Source organism: Kryptolebias marmoratus, linkage group LG10 (genome assembly GCF_001649575.2).
Source record: "Kryptolebias marmoratus isolate JLee-2015 linkage group LG10, ASM164957v2, whole genome shotgun sequence".
NCBI classification, from domain to species: Eukaryota; Metazoa; Chordata; class Actinopteri; order Cyprinodontiformes; family Rivulidae; genus Kryptolebias; species Kryptolebias marmoratus.
Window position 1 is genome coordinate 2,343,916 of NC_051439.1, and position 20,378 is coordinate 2,364,293.

The window sequence follows — 20,378 nt, forward strand, 5'->3', positions numbered from 1 at the left end:
TCGAGAGGAGCCAGTTGAGGTGGCTCGGGCATCTGGTGAGGATGCCTCCTGGACGCCTCCCTGTTGAGGTGTTCCGGGCACGTCCCACCGGGAGGAGGCCCAGGGGAAGACCCAGTACACGCTGGAGGGACTATGTTTCTCGGCTAGCCTGGGAACGCCTTGGGATTCCCCCGGAGGAGCTCGCCCAAGTGGCTGGGGAGAGGGAAGTCCATTCCTTCCGCTTACAAGGAAGGAATGGATGGATGGATGGATGGATGGGTGACTACAAGGTTATCATCAATCCGTGCATTGAAGGGGAAAGATATCCACTTTCTAATGCTGAGGACCTTTTTGCTACATTGGCTGGAGGAACATCATTCAATAAACTTGACCATTCTCATGCCTACCAGCAGCTACAGCTAGATGAAGAGTCAGAGAAGTATCTGGTTATCAGCGCCCACAAAGGCCTGTACAAATACAATTGCCTCAGCTATGGTGTTTCCAGTGCTCCTGCTCTTTTCCAGGCTGTGATGGATCAGATTTGTCAAGGGATGGATCATGTGACATGTTTTCTGGATGATATTCTCAACACTGCTTCATCTGAAAAGGAACATTTACAGAGGTTGGAAGAAGTTCTCACTCGCCTGGAGAAGCATGGTGTGAGAGTGAAGCTTTCAAAGTGTCGCTTTCTTCAAAGTATTGTGGAGTACCTGGGACATCGGATTGACAAAGATGGACTGCATCCCATGGAGGAAAAGGTTGCAGCCATAACAAAAGCACCAAAACCAACAAACGTCACTGAACTGAAGTCCTTTTTAGGTCTTCTAAATTACAACAGTCAATTTTTAAAAAATCCATCCACCATCCTTTAGCCTATCCATAACCTGTTGAGAAAAGATGAAAAATGGATTTGGACAACAGAATGTGCACAAGCATTTAAAGATGCAAAAAGACTACTACTGCAGAACAAGGTGTTGGTGCATTATAGCACACACCTGCCACTGAAATTAGCCTGTGATGCATCACCTTATGGGGTAGGTGCAGTCATTTCTCATGTCTTGGAAAATCAAGAGGAAAGGCCTGTGGCATTTGCATCAAGAACATTATCAGATGTTGTGCGGAAGTATGCCCAAATAGAGAAAGAGGCTCTTGTCACCATTTTTGGAGTCAAGAAAGTCCACAAATACCTGTACGTGAGGAAATTCACGCTCATAACAGATCACAAGCCATTGTTGGCTGTACTTGGACCAAAGTCAGCTGTACCAACATTTGCTGCCTTGGGGATGCAACGCTGGGCTCCTATTCTAATGGCATATAACTATGACATTGAATACAGAAGATTAGCTGAACATGCAAATGCGGATGCGTTGTCACGGTTACCACGAAACACACCAGACAATACTGCAGAGGAAGGAAGTATCTTCTATTACTCACATGTGGGGGAACTACCAGTAGTAGCTAAAGACATTGAGAAAGCAACCATGAAAGACCCAATTCTCAGCAAAGTGTGGAGCTACATCATAAATGGGTGGCCAACTTATGTGCAGGATGAAACACTTAAACCTTATTTTATTCGCAGACAAGAACTATCAGCAGAACAAGGATGTGTTCTTTGGTGACAACAAGTTAGCATTCCACCAGGTTACCGACAGAAAATACTGAAAGACCTGCATCATGAACATCCAGGCATCTGTCGCATGAAAGCTCTCGCCCACAGTTACCTGTGGTGGCCATGGTGTGATGGGGACATACAAGAACTGGTCCAAAGCTGCCAGATCTGTTAAGCTGTACAAAGGTTGCCAGCAGTCGCACCACTCAACCCATGGAAATGGCCTGAAAGAGTGTGGCAACGGATTCACATTGATTTTGCTGAAAAAGACAAACACTATTTCTTAGTTGTCATTGACAGTCATTCGAAATGGTTGGAAGTTTTCCCGATGACATCTATCACCTCACACAATATCATTTGAGAAGTTATTCTCCTCATATGGACTTCCAGAAGAGCTTGTTTCCGACAATAGACCTCAGCTGGTGTCAAAAGAATTCAGTCAGTTCTTGGAGTTAAATGGGATCCGACACACAGCTGTTCCTGCATATCACCCTGCATCAAACGGAGCAGCAGAGAGGTCAGTTGTTGCCCTAGTGGAAAGAAATACAGACGTACCTATTCAAGGGATAGTTTTTGGTAGACCAACTTATTAGGATGTCTGGAGCTGCCGTGAGAACACTGAAGTTGGCGTTATGTTCGGCCGTTCAAAATAAAGGCACACACCCACATTCTGTCCTTTGATCATTCCAACCAAGAATATCACACTAAATACCAATGATAGTCAATTTTACAGATATTGAATTAAAATTTCTTATAGTAGCTGACAGTCATTTTCTATACATACTTCAAACACTACCAAATCGAACAAGATCTCTCAATATCACATAAGACTGCACATTATGTCATTTACAAGGTTTAACCAAAATGGCTAAAACTTTGGCACAAAGGGCAGTGGGCGATTTGCATTACATCAAAGTATGCTAGGCTTTTAATTTTAACCACTTTTCTAATTTTGATTGTTTTTTATCTCTGTTCTTGAAGTGCACTGTCAGTGTTTCGGTCCACACATTAAGCATCCCACCAGGCCCCTGTCAGCCGCCAAGGATTGTGGGTAAAGCCAAACACAAGGAAGTGCAGTTAGAATGGGGTGAGTGCAGACATATACATACATTGTGTTTTGCTTTATTTACCCAAACATACTTGAACCTCTCATATAAGGCAGATAAATCACCTTCTGGCTGCCTATTAGGTTTTACTGGCCAGCTCTAATATGAGCTAAGTCAAGCCTGTTTTAGTCTAATTGAGCTCTAATTCATCCCATTAAATGCTCAACCTACCCTCGAATCTGGCTTAATTCACCTAATGTCAGCCCATTATTGCATGTTAGTACTGTTGTCTCTTGGCAGCAAAAGTCTTTCAGCCTGTAGTGCTGAGGAAGTTCTTTCTTTAACCTGTTTGATACAGCTGGTCACATCGCAAATCAGGTCCAATTCAGGCAGCGTGCTGCAATTACTGGCTTCAGTTGAAGGTCAGACATAATGTACTGAAGGGTTTTCCCCCAAACTGTGATCATTGCTTTCATCCTACTACAATCAAAGTGAACCAGATGGTGGAGAAATAAATGCTAATTGTATGGTCAAACAGTATGTAAAAGGCATAAAATTAATCATTATCCTTAATAAATGTGCTTCTTTATAAAGAATGTTATCATATCTGCTATGACTTTCATTACTGATGATTTTGAATTTATGTAGCCTGGTGAGGTTAAAGTCTTTCCTTTCTCTAAAGTTCTTCTTTTATTCCCCTAGACTCCCCTGTGTGTGAGGGTGTGTGTGAAGAGTGTCTGTACAGTCTGGAGATGAGTGAGGGAGACGCCAAGCCAGCAGAAGTTTACCACGGCTTGGAGCTGCAGTGCATGGTCGCAAGTTTACTGCCTGGTGCAACTTACAGCTTCAGACTGAGAGCTGCCAACAAGGCTGGGGTGAGAAAATCACCTGTTCACAGAGGCAGGAACAGAGTCAAAAATATAATTAAAGACAGGTTCATAAGGTTTATTATAGGGTTCTGTGAAAACAGTGATTATTTTTAGATTCTTACAGGCTTTTAACTACATAAACCGTTTTATTACCAAAGGCAAAAAGGAGTCCCAAAAATGGCCTACTGAAAGTGCAGCTACAACTTTAAAAAAACAAAAAGGGAGGGCATTGTTTATTTGATTATTTGAAAATTCTCTTTTCATACCAAGTCCTCTTACTGACCTTTTATCAATTAACCAAATTAGTTGAAAAATGTTCCCCAGCCCCTCAAAGCTACATTAACTAAAATTAAACCTCTAAACCTTTCATGACACTCTTAGTTTGTTGTTTTCTCAACTGAGCATCTGTGTTAATATGCAATTGTCGGTCTCTTGAGGCTGTTCAATGTATCAGTCCACTGGGCGTGGGACCGGTGGACTTTTGGATTGATCACACATGATGATCAGGCTGACTGATACAATCAGAAGCATTTTTTCACACCTGAGATAGTTGTTTTATAAGCCTGAAAAACAATGAAAAAACAGGCCCCAGTTTGACTAGCCATTAGCATAGCCTGTAAGAAGACTTCTGCCCTTTTTTCCTTACTGTGTGCTTTATAAGTGATGTCACAGCTGATAAGGTACTAACTATTGATAACTATATGACAGAGCATTACTTAAAAAAATTGCCAAACTGTCCCTTTAAGATGGCAGTGACTAGCTTTGATCTTGTCCCCACTCAGACTTGCTGCTAGCTTGTTAGCTATGACACAATTAAACTTTTTTTCTTAAACTGAGGTCACTGAAAGAGCAATTAATCATTCATAACCTTTATTGCATTTCAAAAAATCTGGACAATTGTTCTCGTACAAGTTAAAGGGGACCTATTATGCAAAATTCACTTTTTGCATGTTTTTGTACTTCCCAATTGGAGCCCAGCCCCTTACATAGCAACCCAAGTGGAGCTCCACCCACTTCATTACAAAAAGATCATCACGTCTGTTCGTTTGTTCTACTGGTTTTACCTCTGAACAATGTCTGCTAGAAAAGGAAAACGTTTTGTTGTCAGCTGCAATATAGAACGTGTGTCTATATTGCCGATGTCCCGACACGCTACAAGTCGAGTTTCGGACCCATTGGCTGTCTGACTCGACAAATGTTGGTTTGGACCCGCTAATTGCTGGTGTCCCGACCAGTCTACCAGTCTACCAGTCTTATTGCCACTCTCCTACTTGACAAATGTGGGTTTGGAACCGCTAAGTGCCCCTGTCTCAAAATCAGAATCCTCAGTTTGAATTAATAACGATATAAATGTGCATCAGATCTGCAGTGTTTAATCCTTCTGTGAGTTTTTATGTTTTGAGACGGGACACTGAGTTGGGGGGTGTGGCCAACAGCAGCTTATTTGCATAATAGTGACGTAGCCCTGAAACTGCTCATTCTGAAATGAGCTCAAAACCGGCAGAACTAATCAGGTAAAATCTCAATATCTGAGAATAATTTTGTGTATTAAATGTAATGAACATATATTGTATAGCCCACAGACCTATTGTCAAGAGGCGTGGAGAAGGAGGCGAACACTGAGTGCAGACTTCAAATAAAAAACTAATTTATTAACTAAGGAAATGAACAAAAGTTTTTTTTTTATGACTGAAAGGATTGTGTTGTGATGTGTCTAGTTTGGGCCGTATTCTGAGCCGGCAGAGGTGACGACTGCAGCCGGACCTCCTGGCCAGTGTGGGGTGCCACTCATCACACTCACAAGTAACACTTGTGCAACACTCAACTGGGAGGTGAAACAAATGCACAGAAAATGTATTTCTTCTTTGAGCAACAATTATCTGAAAGAAAAAATAATAATGTTTTTTAAGGATCTCTTAAAGAGCCTAACCATCGTTTAAGCCATTTTTTGGTCATTCAAAACATATTCAAACTTGTTTCACCATCATGCCACAGAAACTGAAAAAAAAAAAAAAAGGAAAAAGGAAAAATGCAATGTGATGAACTCAGAAAGCTTCTAATTTGCACAACCCCCTTTAAAATTTGAGTAGAAGTGTGGACTTTGGTAGCTGGACACTTTTTATGTCTGCTGCTGCTTCGTCAAACTCAACCTGGGTCAAATACACTCCCTTCTGATGAAAAAAAAAACAGGTAGGATTATAGCAATTTTGGTCAAAACTTGAAAATGACGTGCAATCTCATAATATTGTGAGATAATGCAAGACGTGTATGTGCTTGACGTTTGTGTTGTGAATGACTCTTAGCTACTACCATACCAAAATATAGCTCAATATCTGTAAAATTGTCTGAGTTAACATCATTTTTGTATTGGTAAATTCTGATTAGCTGTGGTGGCCATCTTGAATTGGGGTGACTCCAAAATGTATTCAGTTGTGGATGTACATTTAGTTATCACATTCTGAAAGTTTAATAAAATCTGTCTAGTGACTTATGAGCTATTTTGCTAACAGAGAAAGAAGGCTTAAACAAACAGTCAGTGCCAAAGTATTAAGCAAACATCTTGTGCAATGTATTAGCACTTTGAGTATGTTTTGGGGATGGCGTTCAGCTACTACCTCACCAAATTGTGGCTCATTATGTGTAAAGTTGGCTGAGTTATAGCCAGTCTTGTGTTTTATAGGGTCAGATGGTTGTGGTGGCCATGTTGAATGGAGCTGACTCTAAAATGTAATAAGATGTAGATGTAGATCCAGTGATTAATTTAAGATAGTTTAATTAAAAACTATCCAGGGGTTTATGAAATATTTTGCTAACAGATAGATATAGTTGACTCCACTAGTTAATGGCAAAGTTTTAAAAACAGATATTGTGAATCAGTTAGAGCTTTTAGTATATATTGATGATGACTCTTAGCTACTAACACAGGCCTTTTGTCTTTGGTGTCAGGGAATAAAAAACTCTAACAAACAAACTGAATATTTTATACAGTTTTCATACAGGTGCTTGAAATCCTTGAAAATACTTGAAACTTAACAAGGTGTTTTCAAGGTTTGGAAAGTGCTTGCCATTTTTAAGTGCACAGTTTTGTAATAAAGATCACTTTAAAAGTTAAATAAAAAATCTTAATGTTATATTTTTTTGTGTTAAAGGCACCAAAAATAGGGAGCGGTCATTTTGCCTTTAATGAAGTCTCAAAGCCTCACTGCTGCTCAGAGTGAAGAATTTGGAGGAATTTTATTAAATTACTGTTTGTTCTCTGACCAGCCAGGTGTAGAGGGTGTTTGTGAGAGACATTTCAAAACATTGAAATTGTTATATTTGTTATACTTTGTCCCTGCTATGTAGAAGACTATCACAAGACATTATAACAGAAATTAATAATTTTGTATGATAGTGAATTGATTGAATAGTCTTCTTGAGTTTAAATATATTGTTTTATCTCCAAAGTGTGGTGCTGGAAAAGTTTGAAAATTGACCCTGAAAATGCTTGAAAAGTGCTTGATTTTTACACTGAGAAAAATGCATGAACCCTGTTTATATATATATATATATATTTGTTTGTTTGTTTGTTTGTTTGCTTGTTTGTTTTGTTTTAATTCATTTTTGTCTCATGTTAATCAAAAAGTAAATTCAGTATTTTTGTCTTGAAAAGGATAATGAAATCCTAAAAGATTAAAGCAATCATATGCTACATCAAGTTTGAATAAGTTAAAGTCAGGTTGTCATTGATTCTTTAAGCTAAATGTGTGTTTCCAATGGTTGTAGAGCCCTGAGGGTTCGGGTACAGACATCTCTGAATATCGATTGGAGTGGGCAAGGGAAGACGAGCCCATGGAGCTCATCTACTGTGGGTCCGCCACACAGTGTGAACTGTCAGATCTGACGCCCGTCACAGATTACTGCTGCAGGCTACAGGTAACACACAAACATGCACAAGAAAAGAACAGCTTAAATGCAGCTTAAATGCACAGATAAATGTAGAAAACAAAAAAAACAGAGGTTCTTTTTGAACACAAATACAGACAACTACTCAACATGAGCAACCTGAAGGAGCATCAAAGTCAAACACAAACGCACAGGAGACCAGTGATGATAAATGATTCAATTTGTGCCACGAGTCTTAATCTGCTGAATAAACAAGCTCTCCCAGTGTACTTACCTCAACACAGAAACACACACATAAACAGAGTTTTTGTGTATGTTCTCTCTGAAGCTATGAATCCAATAACGGCATATTTTATGGCTCTCTTCTTTATTTACATTATTGTGTGGGATGTACACATATGTTTTTATTTGTTTGTATGAACAAAAAAGATCCTGAGAGACTAACGTTATAGAACACCCTGTGGTTCTTTGTGGGCTTTACCTGTATAAGCTACTACTTAAACCTGTACAGGAACTGTTTCCATGACAACAGTTTAAGTAGCCAGTAGCAAGTATAAAGTAAATAACGTTTGTGTTTGGGAAGTCTCAACTGAAAAAATTATGTGCACAGACAAATCAAAAAATTGATCTGAATTATATTTTTGCAAACCCAAATTGTGTAGCAACCAGGTGCTAAGACAAATCTATCACAGCTTAAACTTCATTATTTAGTGTTTTGCTGCTTTTTGCTACTTTTAGTTGTTTTTTTTTGCTACTTTTGGGTTGCATTTTCCATCCATCCATTTTCTTTACCCGCTTCTCCATTCCGGGTCACAGGGAGCTGGTGCCTATCCCCAGCAGTCACTGTGTGAGAGGCGGACAGGTCGCCTCTCGCTCATACATATAGACAAACGAGACAAACAACCATTCACACTCTCACCTAGGGACAATTTTAGAGTCATTAATTAACCTAACATGCGTGTTTTTGGTCTGTGGGAGGAAACTGGAGTACTCGGAGTAAACCCACGTGTGCACTGGGAGAACATGCAAACTCCACCCAGAAAAGCCCCAGGCCGGGAAGCGAGCCTGCAACCTTCTTGCTGGGAGGCAACAGCTCTAACCACTATCCCACTGTGCCACCCGGGTTGCATTTTGCTACTGTTATTTTTTAGATAGTGTTTTATTTCTTTTTTTTAGCATGTTGCTACTTTTAACTAGCATTTTACTGCTTTAGCTTCCATTTTGCCTATTTTAGCTATCTTTGTGCCTCTTTTAGCTTCAGTTCTGCTTGTTTTACCTTAAGCAACCTTTAACAAGTTTCTTTAGCAAATTTCACCAAGATCATTTAGCACTCATAATTCACAGTGCATTTTTGTAGAAAATGCAATTTCTCTCATAACATTTATGACCTGTTTAGGAAGTGATTTTAAAAAGCTTTTTTATTGTACAACATTAACATTAAAAACATTAGGTTCTCCTTATTCTATAGAAGCATGCTGTATGTGACAGTTACATACAGTTCCCAGAAATTTCCATGTATATACATTTGCTATATTTATTAGCCATGAAGTACTCATTTTATTTGAAAATGATAAAAAATGCAAACAAACAGTTGAAATTTTGATTTAAACTTTTAAAAACTAGTAAATGTTTTTGTAAAAGATGCTGTTTTGTTTGTTTGTTTGTTTTATTAAACTTGCCTTTGGCTATAAAGTTGACTCTTTTTACCATGTGACTGAAGACATTTGACAGAGGAAATTGACTACAATATACGCTGTAAACCTCTGAACAACTTAATCCCTGACCTGTCTGGCGTGTTTCTTGGTTCTTTGTGATGCTGTTTGATCACTGACGTTCTGTAACAGACCTCTGAGACCTTCACACAACAGCTGTATTTATACTGAGACTTAAATACACACAGGTGGAGTGTATTTATCAAATATGGCACTTCTCAACGCAACTACTTGCTCTGGATTTTAGTTTGTGAACTGAATACAAATTCACACTTTTCAGATCTTTATTTGTAAAAAGTAAAAAAAAGTCAACCATGTATTACTTTCCTTTCACTTAACAATTATGAACTGCTTTGTGTTGGTCTGTGACATAAAATCCCAGTGAAATACTTTGAAGAAAATATTAGACCAATACTCTTTTACTGCTTATCTGAATTTATCTCCCTCTTGCTAGTTTCCTGTCATTTGTCAGTTCTCTTTTGATCTTTTACTTTTGTCTGCTTTTGATATGCACTAGCTCATATCAATTTATTTTCTTTTTGCCTTTTTTAGTTTTAAGCATCAGTCTTCATCTGTATGTCTTGGGCTTTAGTTTTGCCATTCCTTTTCTTCCTCATTTCACCTCTTTTCTGTCCTTTGATTCATCCATCCCACTACTTTTAGACAGCCCTTCCCTCTTGTTTTTTGTCTCTCACCTTCCTGTTCTTTCTGTGTCACACTCAGGCAGTCAATCAGGCAGGTGCTGGTCCATACAGCGAGAAGGTGAGTTTTCGGACCCCGGCAACAAATCCTGACCAGGTCTCGTCCCTCACTCTCCTGGACCTCCCAAGCTCCTTGGAGACAGCCCATTCCCCGTCTACTTGCCTCCTCTTGAAGTGGGACGAACCAAACAGTAATGGTGCAGAGATCACCTCCTACATCATCACCATAGACGACCAAACCATCACTGTGGAATCGGGGACTAGTCACCTTGTCACGGGCCTACAGCCAGACAGCGAATACAGGTACTGAGTCACAGCTGAAAACAAGTGTTTTCTTTGATACAAAGTAACCCTCACATAAATAGTGTGTCTCATTAATATCACGGTTCAGAACATTTGAGTCATAGATGTTTCATAAATGCCAAAGAAATAAATCCTGACAAAAACAAAGCACGTTTTCTGGGAAGAAAATAAGCCAACAATAAATATCCAATTGGTATTTGTTTATTTATTTAGTTCTCACCACCAGTGTTTGATGGTGAATGGACAGAGTAATATTTTTATACTTCAAGGAAATTGTCACAATGTTTATCAGTGCAGTTCTAATACCTACAACACAGATAATGTCAGAGGACTGTTTTAGGCCAGAAAATATCCAGAGTGAGCAACTAATTTCCCCAAAGAACCACATAAAGAACTGGAAGTGTTGTGGAGGGCTACACCGACAGGCTAAACTCAGTACTGCCATATGTAAATTTTATAATTAGCTATAAACATGACTTTTATTATCTGGTAATGGTAAATGCTGAATCTGGGCAATAAAAATCTTAAATCTTAAACTTTATTTTTATATTTGATGTAAATATTGAGAATTCACGAAAACATTTGTGAAAAATGTGCATGTTTTTGCAGCATGTAAAAACCTGCATTATATTTTTAAAAAAGCTAGTTTTTGCATTTTTTTCTATATTGAAAGAAATCTAGTTTTGTTGGCCCCGCCTCTCACACAGTGACTGCTGGGGATAGGCACCAGCTCCCCGTGACCCGGAATGGAGAAGCGGGTAAAGAAAATGTTTGGATGGATGGATAGTTTTGTTGGGTTTGATCATGTGCACTGAAGTCATAGTGCAGTCCTGAGGCAGATGTGAAGGACAGCTGCTGGTAATTATCAATGACAGATCTGTATTTGCTGGCTTCTCGTATGTGAAAGGTTCTTTTTTTTCTCAGGGCACATTAAAAAAGGGTTGGAATCTTTAGGAACCCCACGGTTCAATTTGATTATTATTCAGAGGGCTGCAATGTTAATATAAAATGATTATCCACACAATTTGATTTTCTTCATTTCTGGATGTGTACATGATGGTAAAAAGGCCTTGTTGCTTTTGCAGTTTGGTCAGGAAGCCTCTGATATGCATGCACACTCTGTTTTTCTCTGCATGTTTAGGCTGATAACTCTGATTTAAAATGTAATCTTTAACAACTCATACATTGATGTTAAACTAATATTACTTTTTAGTGCTGATATACTGGTAGTTGTTGTCATGATGTGGGGTGGAGGAAGCGATCCCGGAGCGCAGACTCATATTAAAGGAAACTAATTTATTAATTGAAGAATAAAAAAAACAAAAGGCTGACTTGGCAGCAAACAAATAAAAACAGACTAAGACAAGAACGAAGATACGAACAGGACCAGGACCGGGAACAGGCAGGACGGAAACTAACAGTGAAACAACAAACAATAGACAATGGACCAGCGAGGTATGGAGAGAAATGACCGGGTTTTAAAGACTGGGGATAACGAGGTGAGTGGGAACAGGTGGAATGATTGCTGAGTCGGGACAGGTGAAGATGGGCGTGTCTGACAGAGAAGTGAATGACTGAGGGAGAGTGAAAATGAACATGAACATGAGACAAAAACAAAAAGTACAACCAAATAACACAAAAGAAACAAAACAAAAACCAAAGAACTAAAATCAAAATAAAACAAAAACAAAACCCAGAAAAAAACCAAATCACCACAGTTGTTAAAGATTGAAGCCAGGAGCCAACTGTTTTTATGTTTACATGAACTGTAAAGTGACACCTGTTCAAACCAAGCAGCAGTAAACAACTACTTAGTGATTTGTAGCACTAACTACTGTTGTTAACCCTCCTCTTATTACAATGATCAGCAATAAAATTATGACTACACACAAATAAAGTGAGTACGATCACTCATCTTGTAACAAAACCATGCTATTTTGGGAAAATCTGCATCACAGTAGTCACATAATCTTCCTCCAGCCTCTAAATTCTTCTGAAAGCCTTGTGATTGAATCGAAGGGAACACAAAATTTACAGGGTGCATTGGTTTTAGTGTATATTGACCTTCAGAAAATGTTCTTTGCCAACACTTGTCAGATCTTTTTCGGTGACAAAGAAAGAACCCAAAAATATGCCAGAATGTTTTTAGTTGGATGTTTCTGTGGACACATGTGATTGTGTAGTCAGTTCTCTGAATTTAAAACATAAACAGAGACATTGCACAAGGATTTATGGGAAACTGTGAAGGGGCAGGATGATCACACACCCCACTGTTTTCTCTCTGAGGTTGTTTTTGTCCTAGTGTCACTCTGCTCTCTTGCATAATGGTTGCCGTTGAGGCAGCACACAGTGCATGTATTTATTTGTGCATGTGGGCATGTGTGTGTGTGTGCACAACAGTGTACCTGTGAAGTGGACCAAAGGGCCAAAGAGTGTAATTCTGGTTGTTACTTGCAGAGGTAGGTGTACAGGTGTTTCATGTTTTATTAGTATGGCCTTATGAAGTACCAAAATAAATTATCTTTGTTGTTGACAATGGTGGGACTCCCCTTTGCCCATACTGGGGAGTATTCTTTTACACCTTTTCAAAACAAATGGAAATGTTCTGATAGTTCACCTCTCATAGGAACAAGTTCAAAATTCAGCTCACTCAAATTAAAACTATATTAATTCAGCTTCATATTCACAACTTAAAACAATATAATCACGTTTTTCTAATATCATGCAGCCCTTTCCCCCAAGAGAAAATATTTTGCATTTGTTTATCAAACTTTCACAAGATAAAGCCACCAACAAATAAAGAAAAATGAAATTTTGATCTCTTATTTTATAGCTGCTATTCACTCTTGAATTGAACTTCATTATTTGTGATTTAGAGCATTCAGTTCATGAAAATAATAATACCATCCATTCATCTATCCATTTTTCTTTACACTTTTCTGTGTAAGGTCACCAGGAGCTGGTGCCTTTCTCCAACCATCATTGGGCTAGAGGTTGAATACATCCTGAACAGGTCACCAGTCTGTCACAGGCCACATAAAGACAAACAACTATTAACACCCAATGTTCACATTTGCATGTTTTTGGACTGTGGGAAGAAACTGCAATACCAGGAGAAAACCCATGAATGCACAGGAAGAACATGCAAACTCCACACAAAAGATTTTGCCTCATCTATTAGTCTTCAGAATGTGTTTTGGGGATGAATCTCAGTGACTGCATCATCAAACCTTAGCTCAATATCTGTAAAATTGACAGAATTAGCCATTTTTGTGTTTGTTAAAGTCATTTAATTGCAGTGGCCATTTTGAATCAGGTTGACTTCAGAAGTTATTCAACTGTAGATGTACATTCAGTGATAACCTAATAAGAGTTTAATTAAAATCCATCCAGTGGTCATGAGTAATGTTGCTAACAGACAGACAATCAAACACATACACAGAGGCAATTACACAATTTGCCACAGACATGAAATGTGTGTGCTAAATAGTATTTCACAATTTTTTCTTTTACATTTTATGTAAAAGAAACCACAATATGAGATCATTTTGTTTCTACAATAGATAAATCTACAGTTATTGTACAGCTACAGTATATACTATTAATAGTAATAAATTATCTTAGTCATTATTATTTTGTAAAAAAAATGGATGGAAGAATGTTGCCCTTTCTTATTAATTTTTACTTGCTGTCATGAACAAAAATGAGTGTTACAAAAAAAAAATCAGTCAAATGTCAGAAAGTAGAAGCCCTGTATAGCATGGATACTGACCAGCTAATCAGACACTGAAAAAGGAAGCATGAAGAAGGGAGGGGGGAGTTCTTAGAAGTGAACCAGCAGGGGAGTTTGGAGAACAGAATTTTTTTCTCACCATTCTTTTTAATTAGTATAAGAGATGTGTGTCTGTGGGAGTTTAGATGCAGAAAGGTTAATTTATAGCTTTTATACTATATGCACTTTTGCATAGACATTCAGCATGTTATCCTCGTTAATTATCTTAAACAACACCTTTTGTAAAATGTAAAAAGGAAAAGTTCTGCGGGTTATTTGTTATCCATTAGTGCCTTTTTCCCCTGCAGAACTTTGTTCATTTCGGAAAAGAAAGTGGCTGGACATGGTTTGCACATTTAAGTCCCATGCAGGAGAGTGCATTAAATTGTAATGGGGAGATTGGTAATGGCTGAAAGGCTCTTCGCTAAATTTGCCTCACCGTTACCTAGCTCTGCAAATGCTCTGAGAGCATACAAGGTTAGATGGTTCATACATTTTCCAGACGTTTCATGTGTGTTTATTTCAGCTTATGATCACAATCCTTTTATATATTCTCATTAAAATTCAAATTGTGGTTTATTTGTTTCATTTTGCCAACATGACACTAACCCTTGTTATTTTGCACCATCAGGCATTCAATTTAAAACATGCACTTTTACAGTGTAATTGACCATCTCTCACCAACTAATTTACTTTCAGAGTGCAGATCCAGGCAGTGAACGCTATTGGCTCCAGTCCCATGTGTCCCATGCTGCTCACAAGGACACGCCCCCTCCCTCCAGCCCCACCCCCTCTTGAATGCTCAGCAACCGGCCCGCAAAGCCTGAAGCTCAAGTGGGGCGAGAACAGTGGACACACACGCACCCTGCTTGCTGATGACATGGTCTACGCACTACAAATGGAGGACAAAAACCACAGGTGGAGTACGCGCACACACCAATACACAATAATACTTCAGTTTAGGCTTTTAGCTTTCTGAAAGCAGAACAAGTTGGCATCCAGCTCATGGAGGTAAATAAATTAAGAAAAAATAAAATGTGAAACATCCAACTTTTTTTATACATATGTTGACATCACAATAAAAGTTACACATTTAATAAAGTCAGTTTTAAGTTTTCCTGCTTCGTGTCCTGTGCAGAATATAGATTTATATCTATGATAGCGCATTAAATCAGAGATGTTGCCCTGGCTTTTGGCCACCTGTTGCACTAATTTCCTTGGACTCCTTAACCCCACAGCTCTTCATTAAAGCAAAAAAAGGCCTTGGTCAATACCACAGATACACTGGTGGGACTGAGAACCACAGCACCTGATGTGAAGCTGAGGGAGTGAGTGTATAAGTGTGGTTGGTTGTACCTGTGCAGATCTGTATGTGTGTGGGCTCTAACTACATGTACCAAAGAGTAATCATGCTGAGGGCATTTGTGACCAGATGGGAAACAGCCTCCAGTAATCAACCCTCCATTTAACCAGCTGGCCAGACAGGAGAGAGAACAAGGGAAACAAGGAGAGAATTAGCTGCCTGAGAGGCAGAGGAAGTTGAATAGAACCACTAACATGAAAACATGAACATTCTGCAAAGAGTGCAAGAGGACAGATTTATTTCCTTTTCATATTATCATAGCAAATCTAGAAATCCCAACAAAATGACCGTATTTGCTTGACTGTCGGCATGCCTGCGAATTGTTTTGCTTCTTCCCTCCACAGCCCTCTTATCTTTCCGGTTGGACCCATCTGTGTTTAAATTACAACTTGGCTTGTATGAATTTGGAAGCTGGGTATCTTGGCAACACGGGAATAATATGGAGTCCAGAAGGCAACAGATGGGGACACATCCAGCAGGCTGTGATCTGTTAACCACTGTAACACACACACATACATTTAAAACCAGTATCCTGAAAGCAGAGACAACTAAAAAACACTTTAATATCTATGCATGGCAAGTGTGTGTGACATTGTAACGGTGCCACAAAAATGTATACTTGAGCTACACTCACCGCCCACTTTATTAGATACACCTGTTCAATTTCTTGTTATCAAAATTAGCCAATCAGCCAATCACATGACAGCAACCTGATGCATTTAGGCAACTAAATGTGGTGACGGTGATTTGCTGAAGTTCAAATCAAGCATCAGAACGGTGAAAAAGAGGGGATTTAAGTTACTGAGTATTTAGAAGCTGGGATCTATTGGGATTTTCATGCACAACCATCTCTAGAGTTTAGAGAGAATGGTCCAAAAAATAAAAAAATATCAAGTGAGCAGCTGTGTGGACACAAATGCCTTGTTGATGTTAGAGGTTAGAGGGCGGCCTGGTTTAAGATGACAGAAGGCAACAGTAGCTCAAATAACCAGTCGTTCCAACCAAGGTCTGCAGAGTACCATCTCTGAACACACAACACATCTAACCATAAAGCAGATGAAGCAGCAGGAGACCACATTGGGTGCCACTTCTGTCAGCTAAAAACAGGAAACTTAGGCTACAGTTTTCACAGGCTCGCCAGCATTGAACAATAAGAGATTGGAAAACATAAGCTAGTCTGATGAGCCTCAAGTAACTGAACTTCATTGGCCTTTGCATCATGGATGTGCTGCTGACAAATCTGCAGCAACTGCATAATGTTATCATGTCAAAATGAAACAAAATCTCTAAGGAATGTTTCCAACACTTTGTTGAATCTAAACTATGAAATTTAAGGAATTTCTGAAGGCAAAAAGGGGTCCAACCCGGTACTAGCAAGGTGTACTTACTAAAGAAACCTGCAATATTTGCTTTTTCGTATTGGTGACAGAGAATGTTTAAGAAAATAACATAAAAACTCTGTTTGACCTTGGATTATTTTGTGTAATAATAGGGGGTATTTGTTCTGCTCCATTCAAGGTGCTGTTATTCATCAGGCTTGTCTGCTCATTGAAATAATACTGTATATGAAGGTTTTGCCATAGTTGAGCAACTAGGATCTGTAGCATCTGCAACACAAAAACACAAGCATATAATCTGTAGTTGTTACATTTATCATTCTTGGGGCCATAGGATAGACAGAAGACAGAACTATAATGTCATTGTTTTCAAAAGGTTGTGTTGTGGTTGTCTACAAAAAAAAAAAAACCAAAGTACCTTTGGGATGTCTTGCCTTCCTTCAATTTTTGGGAGTTTTCTTCTGGAGACTCTCCAGCTTCACTGCTGCCAATGATGACAATGATTTTCAGAAAAAAATGTGCTATGAATTTCTTATTATAACTCTGGTTTTCCTTGACCTATCAAGATAATTTAAAAACTGGTGTAAAGGTTGAGGTCTGGACTTTTAACACAAATTAAAACAGTCTCGGAGAGGGCGGATCTTTGCTACTAGAGCGATTAAAATCGGCCATGTGACTTGTATGCACTGGCGCATCTGTCGACTACAGAAGGTTAAGAAATTATTAATTAAAAAAAAAAAGTTTAGATAGTAAAAGCATATTTATGAGTTCGCTTGTAAGCAGTTAATCTAGCTGACAGCCTAAGCACCTGACACTATTAGTGGATGGTGATAGGAAAATAGGATTGAAGCTTAAAATAAAGTTTCACTAGTGAATATAGAAGCAAATACAAGGCGTTTTGTAAAAAAAAAAAAAAATGAAAATGTGCTCCTGACAGAAAAATAAAAAGGCCTATTTTTGAAACGTTTAAAAGATGGACTGAATCATTCCATAATCAGAACAAGTGATTCCTATCCGGTTCATCCTAGGATTCATTACCTGTAGCTGCCGTTGGGTAGAATAAGATGATTGACTGTGCGAGCGTCATCGGTTCTTGTTGAATTGTGGGTTTGTGCAGAGGTGTATCAACAGAATACTGATCCTGGTTCATACAAACAAACATGAGGCCAAAAAAACCTACTTTCCAGGGAAGACTGCTCCATTTTCTCCTTTTCTCTTTCATGGAATTGCATTAGAATAAATTAGCATAATTGTTTTTCAGTTTTTTATATTGCTGAAATGGCCATGACAACCATCCCTGCTAATTTATTGAATGAACCAGAGTGCTGTGGGAAAACAGAAAAAGGATTAGATCTTTAAATATTCGGCTTCTGTAAACAAACATATTAAATATCCATCTATAATTTCTCCAAATGTAATTTGGGATTTTTTTTTTCTGTTTAATCCTTTTTACTTTGGCTGACCTCACATTTCAATTTTTATGGCGCATTAGATGATAAAGAAAGGCTGGTTTCTTATAGTCACAATATTCACCCCCCAATCCCTGTTTCATTCATATATTTTTCTCACGGGGGTTTTCTATTATCTTCCTGTGTGCTTGTTGCTAGTTTTCTGTCCTCCTATGGCTTTTTATACTCCATTTTCTTTACTTTGTTGTTTTTTTCCTCATAAAGCTGAATGCTTGTGATTTATCTCATGTTGCTTTCTTTACATCTATATTACCCAGAAGGCCTTGTGGTGGGAATAATGGGAGCTGTAAGGAAGCCATGGTGATGGGTGGCAGCACTGAGAAACCTCTAACCTTTTTATCATGAAGGTTTTTGGTCTTTGTTTTTTTTAGCAAAACTGGGGATGAAAGGATTCAGTTTTTGCCATTTAGGAATTATCTGTCCATTTGTCTACTGCCAACACTGATCTAATGCTTTTATGGCATTTTCTGTCCTTAAGACTTAAAGTTCATCTAACTTGGTCTTCATTTTGCATTCATTTTATTCATTGTTTACACCTGTTTGTGGTCTACAAAGCACAAATACATTCTATTGCCTGTCACTAAAAAGCAAAGATTTTCATCTGAATGTGTATTTGTGTGGGTTTCTGTGTCTGCCTGTTATCAACACATCTCATAAACCTCTCATGGAATTTGAATGAATTTTGCAGAAAGAAATCATTGGATGTACATCTCTAACTGATAAGTGTTTGAAATAAGCATCATTCAAGATGGCTACCACAGCCAACTGACCTTAAAAACTAAATGGTTATAATTCAGTCAGTTTTATGTACATTGAGCTAAAATTTGAGTTGATAGTAGCTGAGAGTAAATGACAACACATAATCTGAAAAATCTCACAATGTTGCATGAGACTGCGCATAATGTTCCTATCAGGGTTTGACCAAATCATGTACAACTCCATCATTTTTCAGCATAAAATAATCTTAGTTCAGAACTCTGGCATGAAAAGTGGTGAGCAATAAGCATTCCTTCAAGAAATGTTAGGTCTCTGATTTTAAATCGAAGATGTGATATATTATACAATCATGAGCAACTTTGCTGTTTGGCTTAGAGAATCTGAGAGCGGCTCCATGTCCTTGTCTGCTATTTTTCATGGTCAGTTGGCCCCCTGGCTCTGAATCAGGGGTGCAAATCATGCCATTGACTGTCTTTGTTTGGCCCGTGTTATGTGCTAATTATTTTGACATCCATCCTTTTTTTAGCGTCATCCAAATGAGAAAGAGGTCATAACTCCAGATGACATTCTGGCTGATATATTTGTTTTTCATGTAGAAAGTAAACAAGGAGCAATTTAGATGCATCACCAAACTAAATGTTGAGCTCATCTGTCAGTATTGGGGAGTGAGTGTTTAATTGTGTAACTCAACAGGGAGTGTGAGGGTTAATAAGACCATTTATCAACCAGAAACCATAATCACCCCTCTGTGTCACAGCTACATGGAGAATTTATCTGGAGTTAAAGCCTTAACCGTGACTTGTCTTTCCTTTATTCTCTTTTATTCCTCCTTCTTGTTTCTCCTCAAGCAGTCTCTCAATCGTTGTCCTTGTTCTTATGATCACCTCTCCTTTCCTTTGCCTTCATTCATTCTCTTTGTCACATCCTCTCTCCTCATTTCTCCACCTTTGACCATATTTCACTTGTTTCACTTTTCCCTAATTACAACTTTCACCCTTATAATTAAAAAAAAAGGTTATGGAGATAAATAACCCTTTTCAGCTCGGATTTCTCCCTGTCCTTCTCATTTGCCCACCTATCTCTCCCTAATTCCAGCAGTTTGTTTCATCCTGGCAGACTCAAATATTATTTATAGCCTGCTGCTGAAAGCAAAGGTGTAATGATGTATTTCCTTGTGTCTGTGTTCAGTTATCTGTTGTGTTAGCAAAATATTTATTGAACCAGTGGACAGATTTTAATAAAACTCCCAAAGTAATCATTGGATGTACATCTGCAACTGTTTACCTTTTAGAGTCAACCCCATTAAAGGTGGTTGCCACAGCTAGGCAACCTTAGTCACCACAAAAATCACAGTCAATTTTAAAGACATTAAGCTAAAATATGTTGGGGTAGTAGCTGAAAGTCATTCCCAACACATCCTGAATTTCTGAATAATGTTTAGGAACAATCATTCAGTAAGTTTTTGTCGGCATACAATTGACTTCAACCACAAGAAAATGTGTAACAACCCAGATAACCATATCAAAAGAAAAAAGTAAGCTAACATTATCTTATCAGTTTAGCTAACCCATGCAAATGAAAACATAGCAACATAAACATGGAATGAATTTTTTACA

At 38.4% G+C, this 20,378-nt stretch overlaps 1 protein-coding gene across 1 annotated transcript in view; it reads left to right on the top strand.

Annotated features, from left to right (window-relative positions):
- fndc3ba (fibronectin type III domain containing 3Ba) overlaps positions 1-20,378 on the top strand; it is a 146,077-nt gene that overhangs the window by 117,254 nt on the left and 8,445 nt on the right. The window contains exons 19-24 of the mRNA XM_037977682.1: positions 2,570-2,675; positions 3,337-3,509; positions 5,222-5,335; positions 7,269-7,418; positions 9,824-10,104; positions 14,576-14,794. Of these exons, the coding sequence (XP_037833610.1) occupies positions 2,570-2,675; positions 3,337-3,509; positions 5,222-5,335; positions 7,269-7,418; positions 9,824-10,104; positions 14,576-14,794 (1,043 nt within the window). The remainder of the gene's footprint in view (positions 1-2,569; positions 2,676-3,336; positions 3,510-5,221; positions 5,336-7,268; positions 7,419-9,823; positions 10,105-14,575; positions 14,795-20,378) is intronic.